Raw genomic sequence first — 27,760 nt, 5'->3', positions numbered from 1 at the left:
TTTGTTTAATGGATACAGAACATTTTTTTACACAGAGCTGCAAAGAGTCGTTTTGATCTTAAAACTTGAGCAAAAAATGTTAATTAAAAACGAGGGTCCAAGTCATTTAATGTGGCCCTCAAGAGCTTCAGAGGACTATTGAAGTTTTACACTAACCTGTAGAACCCATGATGTCTTTAACTATGTTTACTTCTTGAGTCGTAGTCTTTAGTTGGAAATTGTTTGATTATAGTTGAAAATTGTTTGATTATAGTTGAAAATTGTTTGATTATAGTTGAAAATTGTTTGATTATAGTTGAAAATTGTTTGATTATAGTTGAAAATTGTTTGATTTCAGTTTAAATTGTCAGATTACAGTTGAAAATTGTTTTATTACAGTTAAACATTGTTTGATTATAGTTGAAAATTGTTTGATTATAGTTGAAAATTGTTTGATTATAGTTGAAAATTGTTTGATTTCAGTTTAAATTGTCAGATTACAGTTGAAAATTGTTTTATTACAGTTAAACATTGTTTGATTATAGTTGAAAATTGTTGGATTTCAGTTTAAATTGTTTGATTTTAGTTTATTTTTTTTTATTTTAGTTGAAAATTGTTTGATTACAGTTTAAATTGTTTGATTATAGTTGAGTTTTTTTGATTATAGTTGAAAATTGTTTGATTTCAGTGGGAAATTGTTTGATTAAAGTTGAAAATTGTTTGATTATAGTTGAAAATTGTTTGATTTCAGTTGAAAATTGTTTGATTAAAGTTGAAAATTGTTTGATTTCAGTTGAAAATTGTTTGATTAAAGTTGAAAATTGTTTGATTATAGTTGAAAATTGTTTGATTTCAGTTGAAAATTGTTTGATTAAAGTTGAAAATTGTTTGATTAAAGTTGAAAATTGTTTGATTATAGTTGAAAATTGTTGGATTTCAGTTTAAATTGTTTGATTATAGTTGAATTTTTTTGATTATAGTTGAAAATTGTTGGATTTCAGTTTAAATTGTTTGATTATAGTTGAAAATTGTTGGATTTCAGTTTAAATTGTTTGATTATAGTTTAATTTTTTTGATTATAGTTGAAAATTGTTGGATTTCAGTTTAAATTGTTTGATTATAGTTGAAAATTGTTGGATTTCAGTTTAAATTGTTTGATTATAGTTGAATTGTTTTGATTATAGTTGAAAATTGTTGGATTTCAGTTTAAATTGTTTGATTATAGTTGAATTTTTTTGATTAAAGTTGAAAATTGTTTGATTTAAGTTGACAATTGTTTTATTAAAGTTGAAAATTGTTGGATTTCAGTTTAAATTGTTTAATTATAGTTGATTTTTTTTTATTACAGTTGAAAATGGTTTGATTTCAGTTGAAAAGTGTTTAATTAAAGTTGAAAATTGATGTTTTTGAACTAGTGGTTACATCTTGAGTCCGTAATGAAAGATTATTTTTTGGAAATGATTTCCTTGATTGTTTTTGTAATATTTTCAACTGTAATATTTTGATGTTTTGAAACAAGAATCTGTTTTAAATGATCCAGTGATAGTTCCAAAAATGTGACTCCTTGATGGAGTTCGACTGGTTTAAACAGGATCAGACCAGCTGGTCTTGTTCCCAGTTAACCATGAAACTAGAACTTAATGGTTCTTGAAAGCTCTTGAGGGCCACATACAATCACAATTACCTTTTTTTAAACCTAAACAAAAATTCTTCCAGAATTTTCTTGTATTGAGGGATTCAATAACATCTTCAATTTGGATCCATCACGAAGCAAATTATAATAATAATAATAATAAAAATATTTGGCAAATTAAAGTTCTGAATGAAAATGGAACCTCGTCAAAATTGTTGCTTTTCTTCCCAAAAAAAATCACTAAAACTCCAATTTTACTTCAGTTTTCCTCGATTTAAAAGTGGAATCTGGAGCTGCTGATCTTGTTTTATATGAAAGTTAACTTGGTAAACACTTTTCAAAAACAACTGGCCACAAAAGTTTCACTAAACATCGTGGGATTTGTGTTTTAAGACTTTTCGCCGGACACGTGATATCGTACTCCGGCTCTCGAGTGTCTCTCGGCCGTGACTTGTGACCCGGGTCCGGCTTTTTTTTCCTTTTCTCGCCCGAGTCCCGGCGTCCTTTAAAGCCTCCTCCAGCCTGTGATCGATCTCGCCTCCATCCTTCCCTCCCCCCGCCATCCCTCTCCACTTTCTCCTTCTAAAGCCACATCAGCGCCGCCGCTCCTCTCATCTGTCACTTTCTCCGGGGGTCACCCCTGACCCCCCGGGCGAGTCGTCTCCGGGACTACAAAAGGTTTTTTTTCGAAAGAGGGGGGGGCTTCGAGGAGCGAGGAAGAGTCGGGGCGGCGGAGTGTGTGTTACACTTCCTGACGCAATAAGACTTTTTTTCACGTATATTTGTTTTCTCGTGCCGGTGGAATTTCTCCGTGTGTGGGATGTGAAGGAACCTCAAATAAATGCCACGTCCAATAAAAACTCAGCAAAGCCCTTTTTTTTACTCCTGGTTCCCCGTCGGTGGATTAAGTCGGAGAAGCGGGCGTTCTCATGCGACCCTACCATATGTAAACATGACGGTCTCTTAATCCACGTGTGTCCCATTAAACCACCATCTTTGTTTTTTTTGGTCGTTTCTTCTCGTGGTCCCTTCTTCTTTTTTTTTTTTCTTTTTTTTAAATCCACCCAGAAGAGTCTTTGTGAACGTTTGCTCCTCCGTCCTTTTTTTTTGGTCGGCGTGAGAACCTCCGTCCATCTGCTCAGGTGATTTCGGGCCTCAGATAAGAAAGGGCACCTGTGGATGAGAAGTAAAAATATATGAGACAAGTGTTAAATTATGAGCGGCGAACAGGGATTTGAAACGGGAAACATACGTGGAAAGAAGAATAAAAGAGATATATGGTCGTTAATAAATTCCTTTAGCGTGCCGGTGCACCGACATGTGGCTGTTGTTAGCGTAGCATGTGCTAACAGACGTCCGTTGGAGAGTCGGGGGGGAGCGACCATAATGACTTTAACACACTGAGTGAAGTGTACAGAGTTGAAATGATTGTTTGATTATAGTTGACTTTTTATTTCTGTTGAAAATTATTTGATTTCAGTAAAAAATTGTTTGATTTTAGTTGAAATTGTTTGATTATAATTGAAAATGATTTGCTTAAAGTTAAAAAATTCTTTGATTATAGTTGAAAATTGTTTGATTATAGTTGAAAATTGTTTGATTATAGTTGAAAAATGTTTGATTATAGTTGAAAAATGTTTGATTATAGTTGAAAAATGTTTGATTATAGTTGAAAAATGTTTGATTATAGTTGAAAATTGTTTGATTATAGTTGAAAAATAATTGATTATAGTTGAAAATTGTTGGATTAAAGTTAAAAATTGTTTGATTATAGTTGAAAATTGTTTGATTATATTTGAGAAATGATTGATTATAGTTGAAAATTGTTTGATTAAAGTTGAAAATTGTTTGATTAAAGTTGAAAATTGTTTGATTATAGTTGAAAATTGTTTTGTTTTAGATGAAATTGTTTGATTTTAATTGAAAATGAGTTGATTAAAGAATGAATTGATCTTTTGTTTATTTAATAATGTTCAAAATGTTGCAGATTTGACTTACTATTCCAAATGTATTTATAGACTCAGATGTTTTAAGAATATAAATTGTTATAAAAATGTTTGGGAATTCATTTGTTTTACACCTTTTGACATCGGAAAAAATTAAATATATCTGACTTCATAATATTTATTTTCAATAAAATCCTTTTGTCATAATATATTATTAGATAAAACACGATTCTTTCAGTTTTCACTCATATTTACAAATATTTAAAACAAACATAAGTTTGATTATAATTTATTAACACGACAAACATTTTGTTATTTCATCTATAGAGCGATGGTGACACGATGCAAACAATTTTTGCTGTTAGATTGATTTAAAATGTAGATTTTTTCTTCAGCCCCGATACCAGAACGTCGCAGGTGAACATGTTGAACGCTGCAAAGATAAAGTTCAGCTCGAGCGTCGCTACAAGCTCTCGTTAAACGCTGCCTCCCCAGCTGACCCCGGTCCACCTGTTTCCAATAGTCCTTCTGCCCGAGGCCATTAGGATCCGTCCAGCGAGAACCTCTCCCGGCTCACAAGCCAACCACACGCCGGCTTCTCCACTGATTAACCAGATCAAGATGTATCGTCCAGGTTCACGGCTCCGGACACACGTATTCATCCCGAGATGCTTCATCGAACATTTGCTGTTCCTGGACATGAAGATTCATTGGATACCTGCAGGTTTCACGCACTTGTGTTCTAGGGGTGGCTGTGAGGTCAGCGTGTGATGGACCTGATTGGTCGACCCCCCTGAGGACTTCAATTAGAAACGGCGGTCGCTGTAATCATGGACGGAACGGAGCGAGGTGGAGATTCATTTGAAGGGAAAACACTGGAGCCGCAGAAGTAAGAGAACCTCTGGACAGGTACCAGAGTCTCTGGAGGTTAGATCTGAAGACACTTCAGTCGTGCAGGAGGATCGTTAAGTTAAAAAGCTCGAGCGACACAAACGATTTCATCTCAGCATACGAGATGTTCGTGGAAGAAACTTCTTGTCACATGATCTCAGGACGGCGGATAAGACGCCATTTTGATTAATTGTTTTTCCACAACTTTCATCAAAAATTACTTTCATTATATTTGTGTGTGTGTGAATACAATAATGTGTTTGTAATTGTTGATTAAAGTGGAAAATGGTTGATTACATTTGAAAATTGTTTGATTATAATTGAAAATTGTTTGATTAAAGTTAAAAATGTTTAGTTAATGTTGAAAAATCTTGGATTACAGTTGAAAATCGTTGGATTTTAGTTGAAATATGTTGGATTATAGTTGAAAATATTTGATAAAAGTTGAAAAATGTTTAATTATAGTTGTAAATTGTTGGATTAGGGTTTAAAATCGTTTGATTATAGTTGAAAATTGTTTGATTACAGTTTAAATATTTGGATTATAGTTTAAAATATTTGATAAAAGTTGAAAAATGTTTAATTATACTTGTAAATTGTTGGATTACGGTTGAAAATTGTTAGGTTATAGTTGAAAATTGTTGGATTACAGTTGAAAATTGTTTGATTATAGTAAAAATTGTTTGATTATAGTTGAAAATTGTTGGATTACAGTTGAAAATTGTTTGATTATAGTAAAAATTGTTTGATTATAGTTGAAAATAGTTTGATTACAGTTGAAATATGTTGGATTATAGTTTAAAGTATTTGATAAAAATTGAAAAATGTTTAATTATACTTGTAAATTGTTGGATTACGGTTGAAAATTCTTTGATTATAGTTGAAAATTGTTTGATTATAGTAAAAATTGTTTGATTTTAGTTGAAAACTGTTTAATTATAGTTGAAAATTGTTTGATTATAGTGGAAAACTACAAAAAAAAAGGGTTGTTTTTCCAAACAATATCAATAACATTAGAATCTCCTGTTTGCAGAAGGTGGAGGTAATTAATTGAACACTTTCACAAAGTTTATCTTTTGTTGCTTAAAATTGGTGAATGAATAAAAAAAAGTCTGTAGCAACTTTGCTAACAGTAGCTTCAACAGTTCTTTGATATTCTTTGTTTGTATTTTAAAAAGCGACTTAAGTAATAGCGGATGTGAAGACGGTTTGAGCTCAAATCCTCACATCTGCACAACGATATAATTCAAATAAAGTTTATTGACCTTACTTTGTCCGTACTGGCCGTACTGGTAGGACGCCACGTGGTCGACGGTGTACGCGGGCGAGCTGTAGGAGGGCGGGCAGTAGGACTGCGAGCTGGGCAGGGAGGGCAGCGCCGACATGGAGGGCACACTGGTCAGACCCTCCAGGCCCTTGATGTGGTCCATGCGCTGGCTGCAGCTGGCCGCCATGCCAGCAGGGGGCTCCAGCCCGCCCGTCAGCGGGGAGATGGCGTAGTCGCTCTGGGGTTGGTGCGGGACGCCGCCGGGGTTGAGCAACCCCATCACCTGACGGACGAAAGAGATTGGCTGTCAATCACACGTGAACGGGAGCGTTGTGGGTAGAGTCATGAGTTCGAATCCCACTTCGAAAAGAAATATGTTTTTTGTTCGACCAGGAATATATCGAAACCCTAGTAATATTAGTGTATTTTTTTTTTCCAGGATACTGTTTCGATATTCAACAGCATTGTATTGATTTTATCATATTAGTTTTATATTTTATTTATTTTTATATTTATATTGTAAAGTGTGTATAAAATAATTCAAGTTTTTGTTTTACCATTTAATATTCAAGCATTTATTCATTTTTGTGTTGCAATAAATTCCTGCACAGTAGATGGCAGCAAATATTACGTGCACCCTGCCTAAATGATGAATGATTTCTGCAATGACTGAGGACGAGAGGATACAGTGACTCCAGCAGCTTTTAAAGCTGATGTTTGGACATATTTTGGTTTGAAAACAAATGAAAGCAGTTACGACTTCATCAAGAGTCATGTGGTCTGTAAATACTACAACACCAGAGTCAAGTACTCGACAATACTACCAATAGATAGTTGTTACTACATATATCGTATTGTTGCCTCTGTATCATGATGTATATTTTATCGCTAGATTCTTGCCAATACACATCCTAGTATCGATAGAATAACAAATCAACTGTGATCCTGGCGATGACTGAGGACGAGAGGATACAGTGAGTCCAGCAGCTTTTAAAGCTGATGTTTGGACATATTTTGGTTTGAAAACAAGTGAAAACAGTTACGACTGAGGACGAGAGGATACAGTGAGTCCAGCAGCTTTTAAAGCTGATGTTTGGACATATTTTGGTTTCGAAGCAAATGAAAGTTTCGAAGCTTCGTCAAGAGTCATGTGGTCTGAAAATTCTGCAACACCAGAGTCAAGTACTGGACAATACTACACATATAAACTTGTTACTACATTATAAAAAATATATTGTACCGTCGACCCCGTATGTAGGAGATTCTTGCCAATACACACCACTAAAGATAAGAAGAACCTCAGAACAAAATGTACAGACAAAGATAACCGTTGGAAACTCTTGGACTGGACGGGTTGAATCAGAACCGCTTGACCTGGTCTATATTAGCGAAAACACATAATTCAATTTGTGGGGAATATTCCTCGGAAAAAAGAGCTCCGGGGGGCGAGCGCTTCCTCAACTGGGACCAGACGGTGGGAAGCGGCTCCTCAAAGCGTCCGGCGACTTGTTAACGAGACATGGAAGATCACACCGGCGAAGGTGACTCCGGAGCTCGGGACCCGGGGCCCGATAAATGCATCACATCCCTTAAAACCCAACGCGAAAGAAGGCCCGGAGGCCTCGCACCCTAATAGGAAGCAGGTACCCCGGGCTCGTCCGGGTCCGCTCGGTGACATGCTGGTCCACATCCACACATGGTCCCGCTTAAATCATTTCCCAAGCAGGGGAGGTGAAGAAAGGATGTTGATTCAGAGAGTTGTGTTTCCTCCCTTCGCAGAACCAGACTTATGTTTGGACGTTTGACTCGGATGGAGAGTTTTTGACTCAAGTTATGTTTAGCTCGTATGTAGCTCTAGCTTTTCACCGCTGTTGTCTGGAGCGCCGCTGCCCGGCGGGATCAACGGGAGTCGGGGGGGAAGTTGCAGTCTGGATGGATGAGGGGTAAAGGGGGGGGGGGGGGGGTTTGTATTCTATGAAATGCACACAAATAACAAGACGATGAGCGGGAATATCAAAGCAAACATTCGTGGAATGCAATCATCTGGAAGCTTCTCTTGGCGGAGGCGGAGGTTTGCGAGCGTTCATACGGAACATGTGACCGGGCGCCCGCGGCAACCGTGTTGTTTGTGTTTTTTTCAAAAACTATCAAGTTCAATGTTCAGCTGGAAGCTACACCGAGATATGATCTTTGTACCTACTTGTCAATTTACCGACTTGACATTCTTGGAAGCGTGACGTCGAGCCGAAGAGGTTTGATTTTATTTTGGAAACTGGACACACTTGACTTTTATCACCGATTTCCTTGATCAGATAAAATAAGAATTCTGAGGAGCTCTCGGAAAAAAGTGTGACCAGGATATTGAGCCGAGTACCGAGAACATTTATAAGATACTTTTCCTCAAAGCGAGTCGCAACAATTTTCTTCCCCCTCACTGACACAATCACACACTGATGGGAGTAGGCTGCGACGCAGCCAATATAAGGAGCAATCATGAAGGCACGATCTCATCCGGAGCTGGAATTGAACCTGCAACTTCTCAGGCCACACTCTCTACCGCTATAGATGCTCATGTGACTTCAGCTATCAAGGAGGGTCATTAATTGTTGTTTAATTATTATCAAGTATGAAAAAGATTTGTACGCTTTTACTCAAAAAGAGACCTTTTATTTCACTGTATTGTTGGTATATTGAGATATGTCTGGTTTTAATATTAATATTCCCTTTTTATGATTGTAAATAGATTTGACAGATTTTTAGAATTTTTTTTACATTCAAATTATGATTAAGAAAGATGAATAATTACATTTTTGTTAAACCTAAAAGGTATGTCTACATAGAGAAATTATATATGCTTCAGAAAAAAATTAATATAGTATATTAACAATGTATTTTTTTTTTTTTAAAGGACATTTGTTTGTTTTTTTCAATTAATTATTATTCATTTAATTATGTAATTTTATGATATGTATGTTGTTTTATACTGCAGAATAAATCAATTATCACCACAAAGATTCATTAATAAAAATTCTCCAAGTTTTGTTACTTTTTCATACATTTTCAAAGATTTTTTCATTTAAAAATGGTTTGATTATTGTTGAAAATTGTTTAATTACAGTTGAAAATTGGTTGATTAAAGTTATAAAATAAATATAATCATAATTGAAATATACTTTTTCATACATTTTCAACTAAAAAATAAATGTTTTATAACAACAAAAATAATAATAAAGTCAATAAAAACCTCAACCAGATCTGGGTTATTGTTGGATTTAAAACATGTACATGACAAGAAATTCTACTTTAACCGTTGTGTTATATCAGGGTCAAGGTGACCAAGAGGCCTGAAAACAAATGAGTTTATGGTATCCCTTGTGTTGTCTATGGGTCAAGGTTAACAACCTCCCTGGCTTCCATAGATACATATGTAGTGGTGGAGGTCGTTCACCTTGACCCAGGAACAACACAAGGGATCCCACAAACACATTTGTTCTCGGGCCTTTGGGTGACCTTGACCCAGAGACAACACACGTGTTAATTATTTTTTTAACCATATTAATGATGATTCATTTCGTTATAACCCAAATGGAATATTAATAAAAATAATGTTCAACCATGTTTGACTCGAAGGTCTCACCTGCGGGGAGAGTCCGTTTCCGATGGGGTTCATGGGGTTGGCGGGTCCCCCGGGACCCACAAAGCTGTCCGAGTATCCCGAGAAGGAGTGTCGTCCAGATGCGAGGCAGTACGGGGAGCTGCCCTCGCCCTGCCCTCCGCCGCCGGACCCCTGGTGGCCGGAGGAGGGAGGCAGCGGCTGAGGCCGGTGCACCGTGCTGGGAGGCTCTGTTGAAGTAAATCATGAATTTAACTAAGTTATTAAAAGAAAAATGCCAGATTACATGAATACTGTTCATCACATAAAATACGCGTTTGAATTAAAACATTTCTGCTAAAAAGGTATCATAACAGGAATATTTTTGCTGAGATAATTACATTTTTTTTATTTTATTACACTTTGTTTTTTTTCCTTTAATGTATTACTAAAGTACTCAAAATTATAACTTCTAAAAAATGTTTGCCATATATATTTAAATTGTTAAAAAATAAATAAAGTAGCAAAGGAAGAAAACAACCAAGTTTTGGATGATTTAATACGCTGATGATGCGCTATTCTTCTAGTAAGTAAGTAAATAAGTAAGTAATTGTTATTTATAGAGCGCTTTTCAAGACCAGGGTCACAAAACGCTTAAACAATCAAAACAATACTCTCAAAAATATATACTTTAAAGTTCAAGATAATAGTGAGAACAACACAGGAGTTCTGGAAAGTCAAGGAAAAGCCTGAACAAATAAAAACGTCTTAACTTGTGCGTTTCGTTTTTCGAATAATCAAGGATAACAAGTAAGAAATATGTATTTTCAATTCATTAAAAATGTGTGAAATGACTTGATTTTTATTTAAACATGTGCCTTCATAGACATGTGTTCAGCTGACATGTATGTTTGATTAAAACACGTATTAAAGGTCGATCAAAACTTGATGGTTGTACCTTGTGCGATGGACGACGGAGGGTACGAGGAGTCGGAGAGCTGGTACGGGGGGATGCTGGACATGGCCGATGGCGGGAAACCGCCGGGGATCAGGTGATTGAACGCCATGAGCTGATTGGCTCCCGCTTGCTTCCTCCACCTTGCGCGCCTGTTGCTGAACCAGACCTATTAAAAAAAAGAGATAAATTGGTCGTCCGCGTGATCAGAGGTCAACGATGACTGCGACAGATGGTGAGGAATTCCAACTCTACGACCCCCCCCTCGAGAGGATGGGAGAAATATAAATGTGTGCTTGTGTCTTGAGTCACATGAGATCTTTCACGAGGAGTCTCGGGTTAGACAGGAAGTGGGTCGTGGTACCTGCACTCGGGCCTCGGTGAGCTTGGCTCTCTGGGCCAGCTCCTCCCGGGTGTAGATGTCCGGGTAGTGGGTTCTCTCGAACGCTCGCTCCAGCTCCTCCAGCTGCTCCGTCGTGAAGGTGGTCCGACTCCTCCTCTGTTTCCTCTTCAGGGGCAGGTCCGGCTCCGACTCCACGTCCGAACCCTCGTCCGAGTGACTCGCTGTGGACCAGAACGAGATAAAACGTTCAATATTTACGCCAAAAAAACCTCAAAAATATCCCAGTCTGGCATGGATGCTAACAGATGGATGAGGCTCCTAATCTGCTCCATGTTTCACACAAACACCATCTTGTGCTGTTGAGCCCAAACAAAACTTCATTTAAAAGACCAAATCCCAGCAGAAAGGAACCCGCAGGGGGACTAGTCGACTCACAAAAGACTAGTTCAGATCCAGGAGCCCTTTTTCAGCCACGTCTGGAGTGTTTTCACTGCCAGGTTTATACAAATAGATACGATCTAAAAACAACAATTTCATTTACTTAGCTTTATTAATATCGTTAAAAACTATATGCAGGGATATTTTTGAATTACTTTGGAAATACATCTGGCTTTGATTCATTTCATGTGAAATATAAAAACAAATATTATTACATAATTGTCACATTTTTGAGTGAAGAACTAAAAAAGTAGATAAGATCTTATAACAACAATTTAATTTAATTACAAGAAGTATATTTTAATAAATTGGATACACATTTTTAATATAGTGTATGTTAATGTACCTTCCTGTGAATTATTAATAAAAAATATAATGGTCAAACAGAAGGTGTAAAAAAGTAGCCAAATTATACTCAAGTAAAAGTTATTTTACTTTGATTAAACTATGCCCAATGTTTTCTTTTTTTTCTAATTTTATTTCCATCTTTTTTCTATTTTTTGTTTATTACGATTATATCTGCTGTGTGCACAAACAAATCAAATTAATATAGAGACACAAACCCGACTAAAAATTGCATTTATATTTCTAAATTATAGTAAAAACTTAATTATTTATAACACCTTTTAACCTTTTCTTTTTAAGAAATGTAATGGATTTGTAAGAAAAATTCAATTTTACTAACTATATTATATACTATATTATATATTATTTATTATATACTATATTAACTGTTTTCTGTAAGATGGAAAAGAAACATATAAATAATATAGTCATTTTTGGCTTTTTTAGAGTTAAAAATTAGATAATAATTCCAGTTTCGAGTTGTTTTCTTATCATAATTAAAAGTTAAACATGATATTTACATATTTTAGGAGGACTTATCTATGTTTTTCTATTTTTATGTTTTTTTCTAAATAACATCTGATTTAAAGTAAACGTTTAAAACTATATTTTCAAGTATTAATGAGTATTTTTAAGAGCATACGTAAACCACACGAGAAGTTTGAATCTCAAACTCCCTTTGTATGTTTTGGCGACTCAGCAGGAAGCGTCCACGACTTAAATAAATGTCTTTCCGGATGAAAAGACGCTGAACACCGTTATTACGAATGAATTGAACTGGTCTGATGTTGAATTTCCGCCTGGATGAGCCGCCGCGATATGATCACTCCTGACGTTCGTGCTTTCTTCTAATTTTTTAATCTTGAGTTTTAACACCATTCAGAGCCATTTTCTATAATCCTTCCTTGTTCCTCTTTCTCTCAGCACTTCAAACACTCCATTGACTCTCTTATGAGTTCACTAAAGGCCAGAGTGCCCACTTTTTGTGTTACACTTAATTAATTCCCCCTCAGCACACTGGGGGGAAGTTTTGTGTGCAACACTGTATTAGTTCCCCCTCAGAAGCAACAATCAAATACAAGAGAATCCCAAATAGCTCGGGGCCCCTCGAGTGAAACTGATCCTCTTCTGCCCCGTTGGCCATTTTCTCCGACAGCAGTGGGAGTCAACTTAACATGCATTAGGCGCAAATTGGTGGAGAAACATTTCGAGCACGAGGGCGGGCGATAAGAAAATATATCCAAAGAGGTCGACGAGACGTTTCATAAGAGAGTTTTCGGATGATTTAATATGCTGATGATGCGCTATTCTTCTTGTGCGTTGAGTTTTTGACTCATTTCTAGACAGTTTTTTTTAGAGATTTCTATCGTACATTTGGTAAATGCTGTAAAAATGACAACAAACAATCTGGAAACTCGATGGGAATTCTGGTTTGGATCGGGAGACTTTGGAGTTTTTTCGGGACAGGACGGCAGAAAAACAAGAGATGAGGCCTTTTGTGGCCTCCCCCTCCGGTTCCTAGAGGAGGGCCACGAGGAATTCCTTCTCGTTTTCCCCCCCCCCTCCCCAAGAATCCACCAGCGTGCACGTTCCTGGGCATTTCACAGGGATTTGGGCCCTGGGAAAGCCGAGGCGCTCGGGAAAATCCTTAATCACTTTGGAATTATCTATCAGTTATGAGTGCTACTGAAGTTTTTTTTTTTTTTCCCGGGGAAGCGACAGAGTGGCACCTCTTCGGCCCTCGAGATAAACATCATGTGATTCGTTCCGCTTGGGTTTATCCCATCGTGGAATTACTCGCTTCCGATAAGACTAGAGATGGAACATGGAAATAGCTAATGTGATACATTCGAATTTACTTTCTCTTCCCCCCTCACCCCCCAAGCAAACTTTTGGAGCCTCCTTAAACAAGCACCATCTACTCCTCACTGGCCCTCTTTGTCTCCACATCTCCTCTTTCCACCCATATTTTTCACTCTCTGACTCTCAGGCTCTTTGTTGCTACAGAGGGCTGAAGTCTTTGCCGGCGATTTCCACGCTCCATCTGTGGAATCCGTCATGGCTCCCTCAGCCTTCACAGTGGAGGGCTGTCACCTGCCCCACGGGGGTGCTGGATTTGAGGGGGGGGGGCGTAAAGAGGCTCCACGGAGGGATTGGGGGGGGGACACAAGGGGGACATTTCAACTCCCCGCCGTTTTGAAAGAAATCCCGTTCATCTCGGGGTAACTGTAACAGCACCTGAGGGGGCTGAGCGGGCGGTTGTAAAATGTACCCGCGGGGATTGTGCGTCGGGGGCATCTGTGTTGTTGTTGTTGGTCCAAAGATGAGAGTTTGTTCATCGACACAAGTCGGATTCAAAGAAGCATCGTCCCATCTGTCCCTTGATGTTATACGCAGCTATCGTTCCCAGGGTTTGTCCGAGCTTAAGAGACATTAAAACGTTTGTTTTTGTTAAATTTGACCTGAAAAAACAACTACAATGTTCATCTTAACAACTGTTAGAGTTCATCTCAGCCTCAATCAAACTGTTTTAAAATGTCTGGACATTTCAAGGAGTGGAATATCACAAATATTTGACCCTCAGTGTTCACATCATCTGTCTTTTTAAAGAAGTTTCAACTGAATTCAAACCGTTTTCAACTATAATCAAACTATTTTAAACTATAATAAACAATTTTCAACTATAACCAAACAATTTTCAACTATAATAAAGGATTTTTCAACTATAATCAAACAATTTTCAACTATAATCAAACCATTTTCAACTATAATCAAACAATTTTCAACTATAATAAAACATTTTTCAACTATAATCAAACCATTTTCAACTATAATTAAACAATTTTCAACTTTAATCAAACAATTTTCAACTATAATCAAACAATTTTCAACTATAATCAAACAATTTTCAACTATATTTAAACAATTTTCAACTTTAATCAAACAATTTTCAACTATAATCAAACTATTTTCAACTATAATCAAACAATTTTCAACTGTCAAAAATGTTTCTGTTGATTTTGTTTGAAAACTTCAATTGTCAATTCCTTTCAAGCAATTATCAACTTTTATTTAATTTCAAACTGTGCTATAACAATTACAAGCATCTATTAAACACTTGTCATTTCCCACCTGTTGCGAGTTACAATTTTAAATATTGCTCCTAAATGTTATCATCTCCTACAGGGCAGAGCAACTTAAAAAAAAAAGAAAGAAAAACTCCTCCACACAACCGTGCAGCGTTCCCCTGATGTTTCACCCGAACCACGTTAATGGAGCTTGTCAGCCCTGAGGCGTCTCCTCTCCAGCATCCACTAACAAAGAAGTGACTGCTCGTACGATTTCAAGCACAGGACGCAGACTTTAATTGAACCACTGAAGAACATTGTTCCTTCTTCAGAAGACAAACAAAACAAAACTATAGACATGCAATGAAAGGTTAGGGGGGGGGGGATTTTTCCCCTCATTTCCAGATCTTTTTCAATCAATCTGTGTTGTTTTTTTTAAATGCCCCCCTCGCCCGTCATCGCCTCGCTATCCTTCAGATCACATCGATTTGGCACCGTCAAATAGCCCCTGCCAATCAAATTATCCACTCTCCCCTCACGTCGCCCCCTGCTTGTATATACACCGAGAGCGTATCTGGCGTTGTAGCGCCGTAAACACTCCACTAGTCTCTGTTTACTTTCAAGGAGTTAAGACCCGGGTTAGCTCATCGAAATACGAGGAATATTGGAGTCTTTAAGAGGTTGAAACGAGGACTGGGCAAGAAGGCCCGGGAGCTGAGGTGCATTAAGCCACAAAATGAGAGTTGAAAACAGGGGGGCGAGGGGGGTAGGGGGGGGGGGTGAGAGAGGAAAAAACTGTTAACCAAAGTGAAGAGGGAACTGTGCACGGGTCACCCAATGCCAAAAACCCCTTGAGCCAAGACTTCGCCCGAAATGGCTCCCGCTGCTCGACAACATCCTGAAGAATTGCGAGGCGGAGGAGGAGGCGGAGAAAGAGGATTTAGCTGAAACAGGCTGTTGGAAGGAGTTAGGGGGGCGGCAGGGGGGCGGCGGGGGGGGGGGGGGGGGGTCGGTCCACCGAGACATGAGACAGTACGGTCCTGCATGTGTGCGTGAGAGGCAAAAAAGGGGGACGTGTCAAACTCCAAATTGAGGACTTGGGGGAATTGACGGACCATATGTGGGCTCTTAACACCCGTCTCGCTGCACATCCCCGTAACTCTTCTGGGGCTTTGGTTAAAAGCGAAGGGTAAATCGAGGCCGTGACACGATGCCCCCCCCCACCTAACCCACCCTCCGACCCACCTACACTGCACAGAAACCACACAAAACAAAAGGCAGAGGAGACAAACCCAGCATTTATTTGGGGCGGGACGACCATTCAGCGGTCGGGGGACTAAGTGACTGGCCGACTGCATTAAACAGTACATAGAAGTCAAGGCGGGCAGATGCCGGGTCGGAATAATGGTCCGACTGACAGCTCGCGGGCCCATCTGTGACTCTCTTGGACTGGACGAAAATGAAAAAAAGAATCCGAGTAGTGGTTTTCGTAGGGACGGGTATCGTCCCCAGGGGGAACCGGGTACTTTTGAAACGGTGCCCAGTGCTTAAAGATAGCCAAAATTTACCAAAACTTTTACATTTTAACAGTACTTCTACGAAACTAGCGGTGCTAGCATGGCTCCCCCTTCCAGCGCGCTGACTCCCTGTAGCATGCTATCAAAGATGGGGCATTTTTTCGGCTTTCAAAGAAACTTAATACTGTAAATAGTTCTTATATATACATATAGCAATTTCTATGATTGAAGTCACCCATTCACAAGGACAACCACACACTGATGGGAGTAGGCCGCGACCCAGCGCGCCAGATCGACTATCCGAAACTAACAGGGTTGTGTTGCTCAGGGACACAATTAAGAGATTCAACCCTTCAACTTCTCAGGCCACAAGCCAACCACTCTACTGTCTTTCAAAGTTTTACCTTTCCCAGTCTGAATCTTTTGCGGTAAAGTGCCGTCGAAATTTTGATCCCTGACGAAGTGACTCAAAACTCGGAGAATAAACGTGGCGTTTCTTAATAGTCCTGCTGAATGTATCGCATCCTTCACTGACTGTCAGGCGCACCAGACTATCTGGGTGCAGCTTCATAGTACTACCAACATTTTGGCAGATTTTTGAGCATCGTGTACTACGTGAAACTGGTTCATTGTCAGTAGGTACAACCAGAATGTATACATAAGCCGTACCGGATTATAAAGTACTGCGATTTTTTGAGAAAGGGTAAGGATTGAAATCGCGCCTTCCAATCCGGGTAAGGGGTAGGGGTAGGGGTAGGGGTAGGGGTAGGGGTAGGGGTAGGGGTAGGGGTAGGGGTAAGGTTTAATATGGTAAATACGGTATTACTTTTTATGAAATTATTCAAGCAAAAAAAAGCAGCAACAAAATACTTTTGTCGCTTTAGAACCGGTTCCTTTATGACACCAAGTATCGTTTCATATCCCTGTTTTTTACAGTTGAAAAAATACAAGTCTGAAATATCTCTTAAACGAAGTAAAAGCAGATCAAGACCAGCTCTGTCACAACAACCAGTCACAGGGTGGAAGAACATGGAGACTCTTTGGGGGGGCATCAGGAAACGGTTACCTGTCATTTGTAGCTAAATGTGTTTCTAACCCTGCTTCCTGTCTGGAGCCGAGGGAGAGAGCCCCTGCACTGCCCTGTGACCCTGCGGTTCTTCCACCTCTTTCAACTCCCTACGCTCAGGTCAGGAGTGGGGGGACGCGTGGAGGTCCCGGAGCTGAGCCGTGCATGTAAACTGTCACTCTCACTTCCCTCTGGTGATGATGATGATGATGATGATGAAGAGTTTTCACCGCTGGCTGCCGTTTTGTAAATACAAAAGCAGTTCATCCGCGTCAGGCATCTGCTTGTTTCTATTTATTTTATGAGGCTCATGACAGATTTCAGGTTCCACCCTGGAAATACTTTTCCTGCATCGCAAATACACCGAGGAACTGGTGGTTTGGCAGCACCGGGGCCTCGTGGACAAAGACGCAGCTATGACCGCGCTCCACACTGGGACATTCATGCAGGGAAACGACAACAAAGTGCATTATTTAGCTTCATATTTGGTCACAGATGCACATCGATCGGTAGAGTTTTTTAAAGAAAGAGAAAAATTAATTATTTGAAATTTTTTGGGTGTCCACTTGCGTCCTGTCCAGGGTGTCCCCCGTCTCTCGCCCAGTGAAGCCGGGATAGCCTCCCAACACCCCTGCTACTCCCGATACGTAGTTATTTGACAGAATTTTCTCAAAATTTATATTACCCTGTGACTTTTGACATGTCAAGCCCTATTATAATATGTCAAGTTTATTAAAGGATATGAGAAAATGGGACCATCTTGTTACCTGGTTCCTGCTGATTCAGCAATATTTTTAGATGTGTTTTTTATAGACTTAACATTTGTTTTTTTTGCATTTGGTCCATGAAAATAATGCCACATAAAATTGGTCCATGGAGTGAAAAACTTTGCAGACTTTTAGGCTAAAATGTTTCTTTAGTACTAGCACTCATTTTAATTCTGCTTAAGTCAAGTTGAAAATGCTTTTTTTTGCCGTATTAAGCTTGTTTTAAAAAATTAAATCTAATTTCTGAACCTTTTAAAGTAATCTGAGCAACTCTAGCGACACATAGTTAAGATAAATACTTAAAACACCAATGCAAAAATGATCTAAAAGTGTCTTATTTCAAAGAGCACATAGAATAATTCACACCACTTCATTTTCTGCGGATGTTTTCATAGAACAATATAATATAAATTATAATTAAAGACTGTCATGAAAGGGATTGTTACTCACACTATGTCAAAAGTAACCAATGTTGGACATACTTTAAATAAGTGTGTCCCAATAAATCCTGAAAACATTTTCAAGGTACTTTTCATGCCGACACCATAAACATCAGCACTTTTAAACCATAATGGTCACAGTCTGAGACACCGAGTCTGGTTCTGCTCAAGGTTTCTGCCAGTGTCTCTCATTGTGATTGTGTTTTTCTGTTCCTTCTGTAGAGTAAGTTTAAACTCTAAAGTTTTGAGAGAACTAACCGATCGGAAGCTTTAAATACAATTGAATTAAAGTACATTTTTCATCAAACACGTTTTGTACAAGACTATATATTTTCTGTTAAAAAACCTATTGGGTACGTCTAAATTAAAGTACTAAATAATTATAATACAAACAATATATTTTATTACAGGGCACCATAACAGCACTTTAGGAAACCGTACAAGACACAGATTAAAGAATAATAATAATAAAAATCAACTCATTCAAGGATTCAATAAAGAGCCTCACAACTTTATCGACAAAAAAAACCCTCCGGGCTAATTAGTTAACAAACGAAAGTCAGGCTTCATCAGTCAGGTGATTGACAGCTGCTTGTCCCGTGTCAGTGCCTAGATGCTGCGTTTACTGGCCTCGGTAAACTTTGACACTTTGGCCCCCAACTCTACACACACACACTCACACACACACACACACACACACACACACACACACACACACACACACACACACACACACACACACACACACACACACATCATGAAAGACAGAGATGCATAGATGTAAATGAATAAACACACACTCTCGTGCACAGAAACACACACATACATAAACCCCCCCCCCCCCCCTCGGGGTCCTCGTAACCCCCCCCCAGCTGTTGTGCCCGGCGCATACTTGGGCCAGATAAAGAGGGGCCTTATTCTAAGGCGAACCATTCTACTTGACCTTCGTGAGCCTTTTCACTCTTTCACTCTCTTCAAAACCGTCTTTGGGGCTCGCTCGCTCGCGGCTCAATGTAGCCAGTCCATCACGGGGTGAAGGCTGGAGGTGGGGGGCTCCCCAACACCCCCCTGATCCACTCCACATATATATAGACCCCCCCCTTCTACCCCTCCTTTTCAAAAAATCAGCCCGACTTCAAAGTTTCTGTCCATTCATTAATTGCCCTTTGAATGGATATCAGAGGAGCGACAATGAGGGAAAGAGGCTTTAATTACGTATAGAGCAGCTATTATGCACAGAAGTCTCTTCTCATGCTGGACGTCATGGTTTGTGGAGGAAAAATGAAAAAAAAAAAACTCACAAGAGAGGGAGGGCCCGAGGGAGAGCCCCCGGGCGAGAGCAGAGTGATTTGGAAGTTGGCCACTTTGGCCCCCCCTTTGCCCTCCTGCCCAGATAGTAAGTGAGTGACACATTCGCTCTTTCATCGACACACAGAGGCTTCTTCAGCGCCGCCGTCGACGCCAACAGCTATCATAAGATCTGTCCGGAGACTCTATTCTGAGGAGACGGTCAGAATCAATGGTGGAGGAAGTTAAAAATAAAAAACTTAATCATAATCTGTACTATTTCTGATTATATAAATGTATTTAAAAATCCATAATTGTTTAATAAAGTTGGGAAAACAACAAGACTATATATGATTTTTTTTCATTGATGGAAACAGTTATTTTTCCATTTTTCCCACCGAAATCTATGAAGTACTTTTAAATACATTTAATATTAAATTACATTGAGTGAAGAAAGGAAAATCTCAATCTGTCCGTTCCTGTCCATCTTTAGATTGTATAAATGTATTTTTAAAATATTGTCTGCTTCTCTTTAAGTAACTCTATTTCAATAAATAAGTTTGCTATATAGTTAATAAAAAAACATTTCTTCAAAGCTCCTGATTTTTTTTGGATCAATCCGTACAGTTTTTTTTGTGGGGGGGGAGATTTCTGCAATATATTCAGCACTTCCCAAAAGATGTATTTAAATAGAATAAACAACCCACAATCTTTCCTGTACAGCCATTGATTACATGAAAGTACATAAAAAAATAATGTATTAATAAATATCATAACCTAAAGAGGTTATGATATTTATTATTAACTGTTCAATAAAGTTTGCTATATAGCCAAAAAACTTTTTTTTAAAGAAATTATAACTATAACTTTATTATTTATTCAGTGAATTTCATTTAAGATTAATTTTAGAGGAAAGAAAACTTTAATAAATCTGTCCTATCCAGCTTTTGATTTATACATTTGTTTAAAAAAAAAAAAGAAGACATTTTATTTTTTAACTGCATCCTTTTGGGCACAGATGCCTTCATATCAATTGTATTTATTTTAAATTGTTCAACAAAGTTTGAAAAACAACAATTTCTTCATGGCACAGACTTTACGTTTTCGATTCATGTACTTTTTAACCAAATATATCTCATATTAAATTACAATTAGGGGGGGGGATAAGTTTCACAATCTGTCCTATCCAGTTTTTATGTGTATGAAAAACAAAATTTTATTTTTTAACTGCATCTCTGTGGACAATTCAATGTATTCAATATTGTCCAGTAAAGTTAAATAGTTGAAAAACAAACATTGTTTAAAAGCATTTAAAACCACAGGCTACTTTTTTTTACATTTTCTTATTCTTCCTGCATTGGACTCTACTCTACTTTCCAAGTACATAATTGTCACATCAATTCATTTATAAATATGTTTAGATTTATCTGTTGAGTTTGAAACTCAAAACAAGTTTTATTTTCTCTATTTTAACTATCAATGGTTCATTTCAGCTTCTCTGTCCAAATGTGAAAATGGAGAAAATGAGCTTCAAAACGAGGGAATCTGTCACAACTGACTGAAGACAAAACCTTTAATAATCATTACTGATGGGTTAGTTGAGCATAGAACTAGAATATATAGTTATTGAAATCTATTGCGGTCGTAAAATGAGCTAAAATAGTGAACTAAACAAGTCTTAACAGTGGAAAGAGCTCAAGTATTCCAAACATTCAAACCGTGGGTACAGTAACTGTAACTATTGTTGTCAAAGCCTCATGTGTTACGCTAAATAACGCCGGTATTACGCCTCAAATAAACAGTTTAGTATTAACTCATTGCACTTAATGCTACTTGGTGACCAAGTCATTATTTACACACTCACATTATTTACGCAAACAAAGTCCTTCAGGGTTTTCGGGGTGACAAAGCCAGAGAAACCTTTACGGCCCTTTCATGTATTGTTCTGCACGCGGTTCGCTTTTGTGCCTCGGACCATTGGCCCGGGCCCCGGATACAATGAGCCCGGGAGAAAAGAAGGCAGATCGAAGGAATGTGCCTCAATAAACCTAATTATGACATGATGACTGCGCTCACCATGGTTAGGGCTTTTTCAAAGATCCCGGGCTTATTCAATTAGCCCTTTCCAGGATCCTCTTTCACCAAATAAAGTTATCCCTTTTGACTGTTTGCATTGCCAGGAGGACCGTGTGTGTGTGTGTGTGTGTGTGTGTGTGTGTGTGTGTGTGTGTGTGTGTGTGTGTGTGTGTGTGTGTGGACCCACAACTAACTGAAAACATATCAGCCCTCAACGAGGCTCTCATGTATTATCTGGTTAATTTCACCTAACCAAGCACGGGCTTTAAATCAAGGGGTTCTCAATCTTTTTTCTTTTGCGGCGTGCACCAGTAGAATGTTGTTATATTCACGACACATGATTGAGTTTGTGTTTCACTAATTTTCACTAGTTTACGGGTTTATTTTTTCAGTCAGTTTCACCAAAACGAGCGTCTTGACGTGTCAAGAGTCAGAAGCTATTAAGTGACTTCAAGAAAATACCAACTTTTGTTTTGCAAAAATTAAAAAAATTAAAAACATGGATGGTAATAATCAATGTACCAAAAAAATATATTGGTTTTTGTGTCATTATATTTGTTTCAAATGTCAATATTGGTCTGATTTCACCAGAGAAGCAACAGGTTAAAGTTGAATTTTGCAACAAAGAGTTGTCTCTTATTGTTTTAGTAAACTTGAAGCTAAAAAAAAAAATAGAAAATACATTTCCTGTTCCTGAACCACATTGACTTTTGTGAAATGCTCATCTTTGGCTTAGCTTCTATAGCTAAAAGCTAACCTGGGCAACAGCAAGAGAATATATGAATTTTTATTTAGTTTTGTTTCTTTTTTTAAGTCCATTTAAAATATAGCAGTATTTTGACAAACCAATTATAGTCTTAGTAAAGTACCTAGTAGAGTGAAACAGCACTTTTTCTCCTAATGGGGAACCTTCAACTTACCCTTAATGTGTAGCTTTGCAGAAGTAAATAATCAATATAATGCTTTTATATATGGAATTTAAAACGTTTTCTTGGAGGAAAAATAAGGATTAAGGAGAAAAATAGCAGTACATAGGAGGCTCTGTCATCTTTCATGTGTGAGACGATTTTTTCTAACTCCACTAAATGTCAGAAATCCTGCTTTAGTACAACTAAGAAGCTTGTTTTGTTGGTTTATACTTGTGTAACATAAACATAAACACATACTACTGGATCAGCACCACCATGTCCCTTTGTATTTAATTGACATTTCACATGTTTGTCAAGTACAACATTTTTTTTAAGAGAATAAGGCATATAAAGAGTAAAAATGTACTTCATATCAATAAAATCATTACATTTCATCCTTTTAAAACAGTTTTTCCGCCTCTTACACTAAAACCAAGTGTCAATATAATGTCTATAATCTCATCCTGTACCACATTCATGATATTTAAAAAATATATTTGTTTAAATAACGCCATAGTATTGATATATAATGAGCTATAAACTCAACACTGAGGCAGATCAGGAGGTGGAAACCAACTGCAGTGAAGTCACTTGATGGTGACGGTCATGAGGAGCGGCGGCCGCGGGCGCACAGAGCAGGGAGGGCGGGTGTAGCTCCACATGAAAGTGACGTGAAATAAAAGAGTCAATTTAATCTTCTTAAAGAGATTTGGGAGGGAGGGGTGTTGGAGGGGCGGTGGTGGTGGTGGTTTTGGCGGTGGGCTCGAGGAGCTGCTGACGGGTGCCCCGGTGCCCCTATGGTGGCGGAGGCGCTCCGGGCCAGAGCCTGGACTCACCCGGGGGAAGAACAGAACTTTTGTTTTCTAATATCTGACGTGACGTGTGCGTGATACGGTGCCGTTAGAAACTTAGAAAAACCCACTAAAAAAGATGGCGGGTGTTCAGAGACTTCACACCCGCACCAGAGTTTTGTTGCGCAATTAACCTCCAATTATGACGCGCGGCTTCATTAGGGAGTAACACGTGATGCATGACGTCACCGCCTCGTTCACGATGATGAAAAACCCAAATGATTCTCAGTGACAAGTTATTAAAATGATTATGTGATAAATGTGTAATTTGCGTTAAATTGTTCCCTTTAAAAATGAACGTAATTCAGCTTATGAATGAATAATTCATGTAATAATGTAATCCTTACGAACAAATTGTGTGGTTGGAATTCAACTTACTTGGTTAATAAGTTAGTAAGTAAGTAAGTAAGTAATGGTTATTTGTAAAGCATCTTTCTAGACCAGGGTCACAGAGCGCTTTAACAATTAAAAGCAAAACACATTAAGAAATTAATACAGATTTGAAAACTCTAAAAGGTCAAGACAACATATGACAAATAAAGTGCACTATTACATGAAATAAATGAGAAATTAACATGTTTATTTAACAATGTTGCAGTTAAATATGGTTAAATAATTCTATTTTTTTGTTTTTTTTTGTTTTTTTTTACTTTTCATGTTCTTTTGATCTCTTAACTTACATTTTATTTAAGTTCCTAATATGATCAAAATACCACATATGTTGCTTTATCTTCTGTACTCACGCGGGGTTGTCTTTTTTTTTTTTTAAGTAGAAACAGTGGTTTAGTACAATTTTCTTAACGACCAAATAAAGTTTTTTCCACGCGTATACTGTGAGTCGGTGGACGCGCACGTCTCGTTCTTTTGGCGTCAATTGTTGCTTCAATTGCCTTCGGCTGCCCCTCAAAAAAGGAAACATTTTGTAGGTGAAAAACGGCCATTTTCCCTCCTCCCTGAATAATTCATCGTTCATTGGAGCAGCGGCGGCGGCGGCGGAGGCTCCTCTGGCTCGGACTGAATTCTAAAGCAGCTCCGGCTGTTTCCAAGCTGCTCTTTTGTCCGCGCGTGATCCCCAAATAGACTCTCGCGCCTTTGTCTCCCAAGTTCATCCGCGTCTTTGTGAGCTGATGGAGAGCGTTGAGCAAATGTTTGATCAACTCATCCAGGGGACATTTTGTCTCCTTTATCTCCCCCTCCCTCCCTCAAAGTGAAGCCTTGTGCGTCGAGGCGCATGCTTGGTTTTACGCGCAAGGGTTTTTACGCGCAGGTGCAAAAGCGTTGTGTTCTTTCCTTTCTGTGCGTCGAAGCGGTTGATACAGTGACATGAGACGAGTGTCAGCCAAACACATCCAAGATGCACGAAGGAAAAACTAAAAAAAAGTCCTTAAATCGTTCACACTTTACGGATAAAGAAACAAACAAAGCAAATACAGTAAAAAAAAAATAAGTCGTCAATCGACAACAACTGTCTTTTATTATAATATAATAAATTAAATAATTATTAAATTATAATAAATATTCATGATGAATAAATAAGATGTATTTAAAAGCGTTGATAGAAGTGAGCATTAAGGTTGTTGCCATAGCAACGTCCGCGAAAGTTGTTTTTTTTCTTCCCGTGATTAGATCTTAAGTAGATGTTCACACACACAAGTGAGAAACTTGAATCTTCTTGTGAAAACCAAGAGATGAAAAGTGTGACAGACATGTTTTTTTTTGGAGATGTAAAGCTCGTGCCAAACTTGTATCAACAGTTGAAAAGTGAACGCGGAGCTGAAAGATCTTATCGAATAGATGACAACTGGTGTTAATTTGTAACCAAAACCACAACTTCCCTTGTTTTTCTCACACGCTCACACACACGCAGACACACACACGCACGCCTCATAATCGACATTACAACCCATTTAGTGAGAGAGAAAGTACAGTTGGAAAATAATTCGCACGAAATGGATTTTAGATGTTTTTTTGTGCGAAAACCTGATATTTTCAAAGTTAATTTTGTTTTGTTTTACTTTATCCACGTTCGAATTGAAAAAAAACAAGACATGTTCAAGTAATTATAATAAGTATGTAAGATACAACCAAAATAATTGATTTTAAAGTAAAAATTGACTCATAAATAAGTTTCGTTACACTTTACAATTAGTAGATTTATTTCTTTAAATCCGGTAAAATACATAAAAACCCGAATGATACATATACATGAGTACTATTTTATGATTCTTTTTGTGCAAATAAATGGATCAAATCGCTCAAAATTGAATTGTAGCTTTTATACGAGCATAGTTATGATAGTAATTAAACTTTATTCGGATTATTAAACTGCGATTTCTTAAAACTCCAGAAATAAACAAGTTTGGAGATAATACTTCGCCATAAATAAAGCTATAATAGTGACGTTTTATTTGGATATTTTGGATAAATAGTATATACACTTTAGACAGTATGAAATCATATTTAAAGTATTTTAATTAGTCAAACACGTGTTGTTCTATTTAATAAAAAAAAACTAAAAAGTTTTCTTCACATGTCTTGAAACGCTGATAAAAGTTTTGTGTTTAAAACGTTTTAAAGACAAAAAAAAGACTTGAGCATTAATGGAAGAGAAGTGAACGATGCGCACACACACGCGCGCACGCACGAACACACAGTTTGATTTACAGCACAGCCTCATGGGAAAACCATTACCCCAAAGAGACATGGTCGATAAAGAACCGTGAACAAAGCGAGACACGCACTCTCCTCCTCCTCTCAGACTTTTACAACACTACAAAACTTCACAACAAACTTTTCTTCTTTTTAAAAAAAAAAAAAACTGCACGCGCAGGTGAGACCTCCTGCACATGCGCACTTCAAAGGGGCCACTTACATCTGTCTCCTAGGATCCCCTCGATGCTGTGTTTGGCCCTGCTCTCCTCCAGCTCCTTCTTCACCATCTCGTCCTCATCCTCGTCTTCTTCCCCTTTTCCCCCGAACTTATTCCGGATGATGCGACTGATGGAGCTCACTGGAACGTTTGAAAGAAATGTTATTGTTCATTTTTGTGTAAATAAAAACGAGGGTACCACACATAAGACTATCAAGTGATTCTAGTTTTAATTCAACTTGTTTTATCGCCTTTTTATTTTATTTTTTTTACCTGTGGGAACGTTGTCTCGGTCACATATTCCATCCTTTAGTAATTTATCCCGAATCTCCCAGCTAAACATACCCGGGTTTTCCCGCTTGTAGTCCTCTATTCTCCTCTCCAGGTCCGGTGTGGTCCCGAGCTGCAGAGTCCCCCCCAAAAAGTTAGCGTTCAGTCTTTTTTTATTTGATTTTTTTCCTTAACTTAATTGTAACGTTCCACCTACTTTCGGTTTGCTGCCTCCGATGGCCCCGGGTCTGATGGACCCGGTCTCCTGGTACCGGCACAGGATCTTGGACACGCAGCCGTGGGAGACCCGCAGCTGCCGGGAGATGACGCAGGGCCTGATGCCGTGGTGGGCCATCTCCACGATCTTGTGTCGGATGTGGTTCGGCAGAGGCCTGCCATTGATGAAGACTCCCCCGAGCTGGTTCACCCGGCCTTGACCCAACGGAGTGGAAACTGAAGAAAATAAAATAAAATCAGAACTCTGGAGTTATTGATACAAAATAATGAACTTTATTTAAAAAAAAATAATAATAATCTGAACCATAAATAGAAGATTTACACTGATATGAATCTCCAGGATCAACCGAGTTTTACCTTCCAGAGGGAACCCTGTGCGTGGGTAGTTCTGAGCCAGCGTGGGTCGCATCATCATGGGGTACGACCCAGCCAACGCGGTCATTCCTCCACCAGCACCACCAGCACCAACCAGGGACTACCGGATCCTCCTCCTCCTCCTGGGGAGGCTTCTGCTCCAACACCGAAGAACCAACACTTTGAATCCTAACTTTTAAAAAAAAAGTAGGTTCAGTCCGTGGACCAGGTCCACTTTCCCCGCCGAGTCCGAGATCAACTCCCCCAAAAAAAGGAACTTTTCTCCGCGTTAAAAAACAAAAGGCAAGTTCCCACACTTTGTATCCACGAGGAAGAGAAACGTTATGAAGTTATTATTGTTTAAAAACAAAAGAATGTTCTGGTCCCGGGACAGGATTGTTGTTGTTTGTTGACACCGGGTCAAAGTGAAGGCAAGAGCGTCAAACTAGCGGAGAAACCCCCTTGTCTGCGCCACTCGAGGAGGCTCGCTGTGATTGGCTGGAGCGAGTCGAGGTCCCGGGGCTCGGTCGCGCACGCTGATTGGACGAGGATGGAAACTTTGGACCAATAAGGGAGGAGGTTACAGGAGCGTTCAACAGGATGGAATCAGCGGCGATAAACTCTTTTTCTTTTTAAATACACTATATATTTTTTATTAATC

The 27,760-nt window shown here is 38.4% G+C and overlaps 1 protein-coding gene across 4 annotated transcripts; it reads right to left on the bottom strand.

Moving 5' to 3' along the window:
* Positions 1 to 2,656: 2,656 nt before the first annotated feature.
* Positions 2,657 to 27,328, bottom strand: pax3b (paired box 3b). 4 transcript variants are annotated; one of them, XM_087795276.1, is made up of 9 exons: positions 27,103 to 27,328; positions 26,726 to 26,961; positions 26,512 to 26,641; positions 26,242 to 26,379; positions 10,628 to 10,827; positions 10,267 to 10,432; positions 9,354 to 9,559; positions 5,720 to 5,999; positions 2,657 to 2,785 (listed from the first exon to the last, which is right to left on the bottom strand). In XM_087795276.1, the coding sequence occupies exons 1-9, from the start codon at positions 27,185 to 27,187 to the stop codon at positions 2,751 to 2,753; spliced, it is 1,476 nt and encodes a 491-aa protein (XP_087651402.1). In that variant the 5' UTR covers positions 27,188 to 27,328; the 3' UTR covers positions 2,657 to 2,750. The 4 variants fall into 4 exon arrangements, with proteins under 4 accessions (XP_087651402.1, XP_087651404.1, XP_087651403.1 ...); XM_087795278.1 differs by having other exon boundaries at positions 26,584 to 26,641; XM_087795277.1 differs by having other exon boundaries at positions 2,682 to 2,785; positions 5,715 to 5,999.
* Positions 27,329 to 27,760: the final 432 nt, after the last annotated feature.

The sequence above is a fragment of the Callionymus lyra genome, chromosome 7 (assembly GCF_982586985.1).
Source record: "Callionymus lyra chromosome 7, fCalLyr1.hap1.1, whole genome shotgun sequence".
In the NCBI taxonomy this organism is placed as follows: domain Eukaryota; kingdom Metazoa; phylum Chordata; class Actinopteri; order Syngnathiformes; family Callionymidae; genus Callionymus; species Callionymus lyra.
This window is presented reverse-complemented; position numbering and strand designations above follow the sequence as displayed.

Excerpts from the sequence above, each read along its gene's own strand:
- pax3b (XM_087795276.1), bottom strand. The coding sequence starts at position 27,187 with ATGACCGCGTTGGCTGGGTCGTACCCCATGATGATGCGACCCACGCTG. Across the intron at positions 26,380-26,511 it reads CCGAGACAACGTTCCCACAG|TGAGCTCCATCAGTCGCATC; the intron begins GTAAAAAAAATA and ends CAAACGTTCCAG. Across the intron at positions 9,560-10,266 it reads TCCGTCGTCCATCGCACAAG|AGCCTCCCAGCACGGTGCAC; the intron begins GTACAACCATCA and ends TTACTTCAACAG.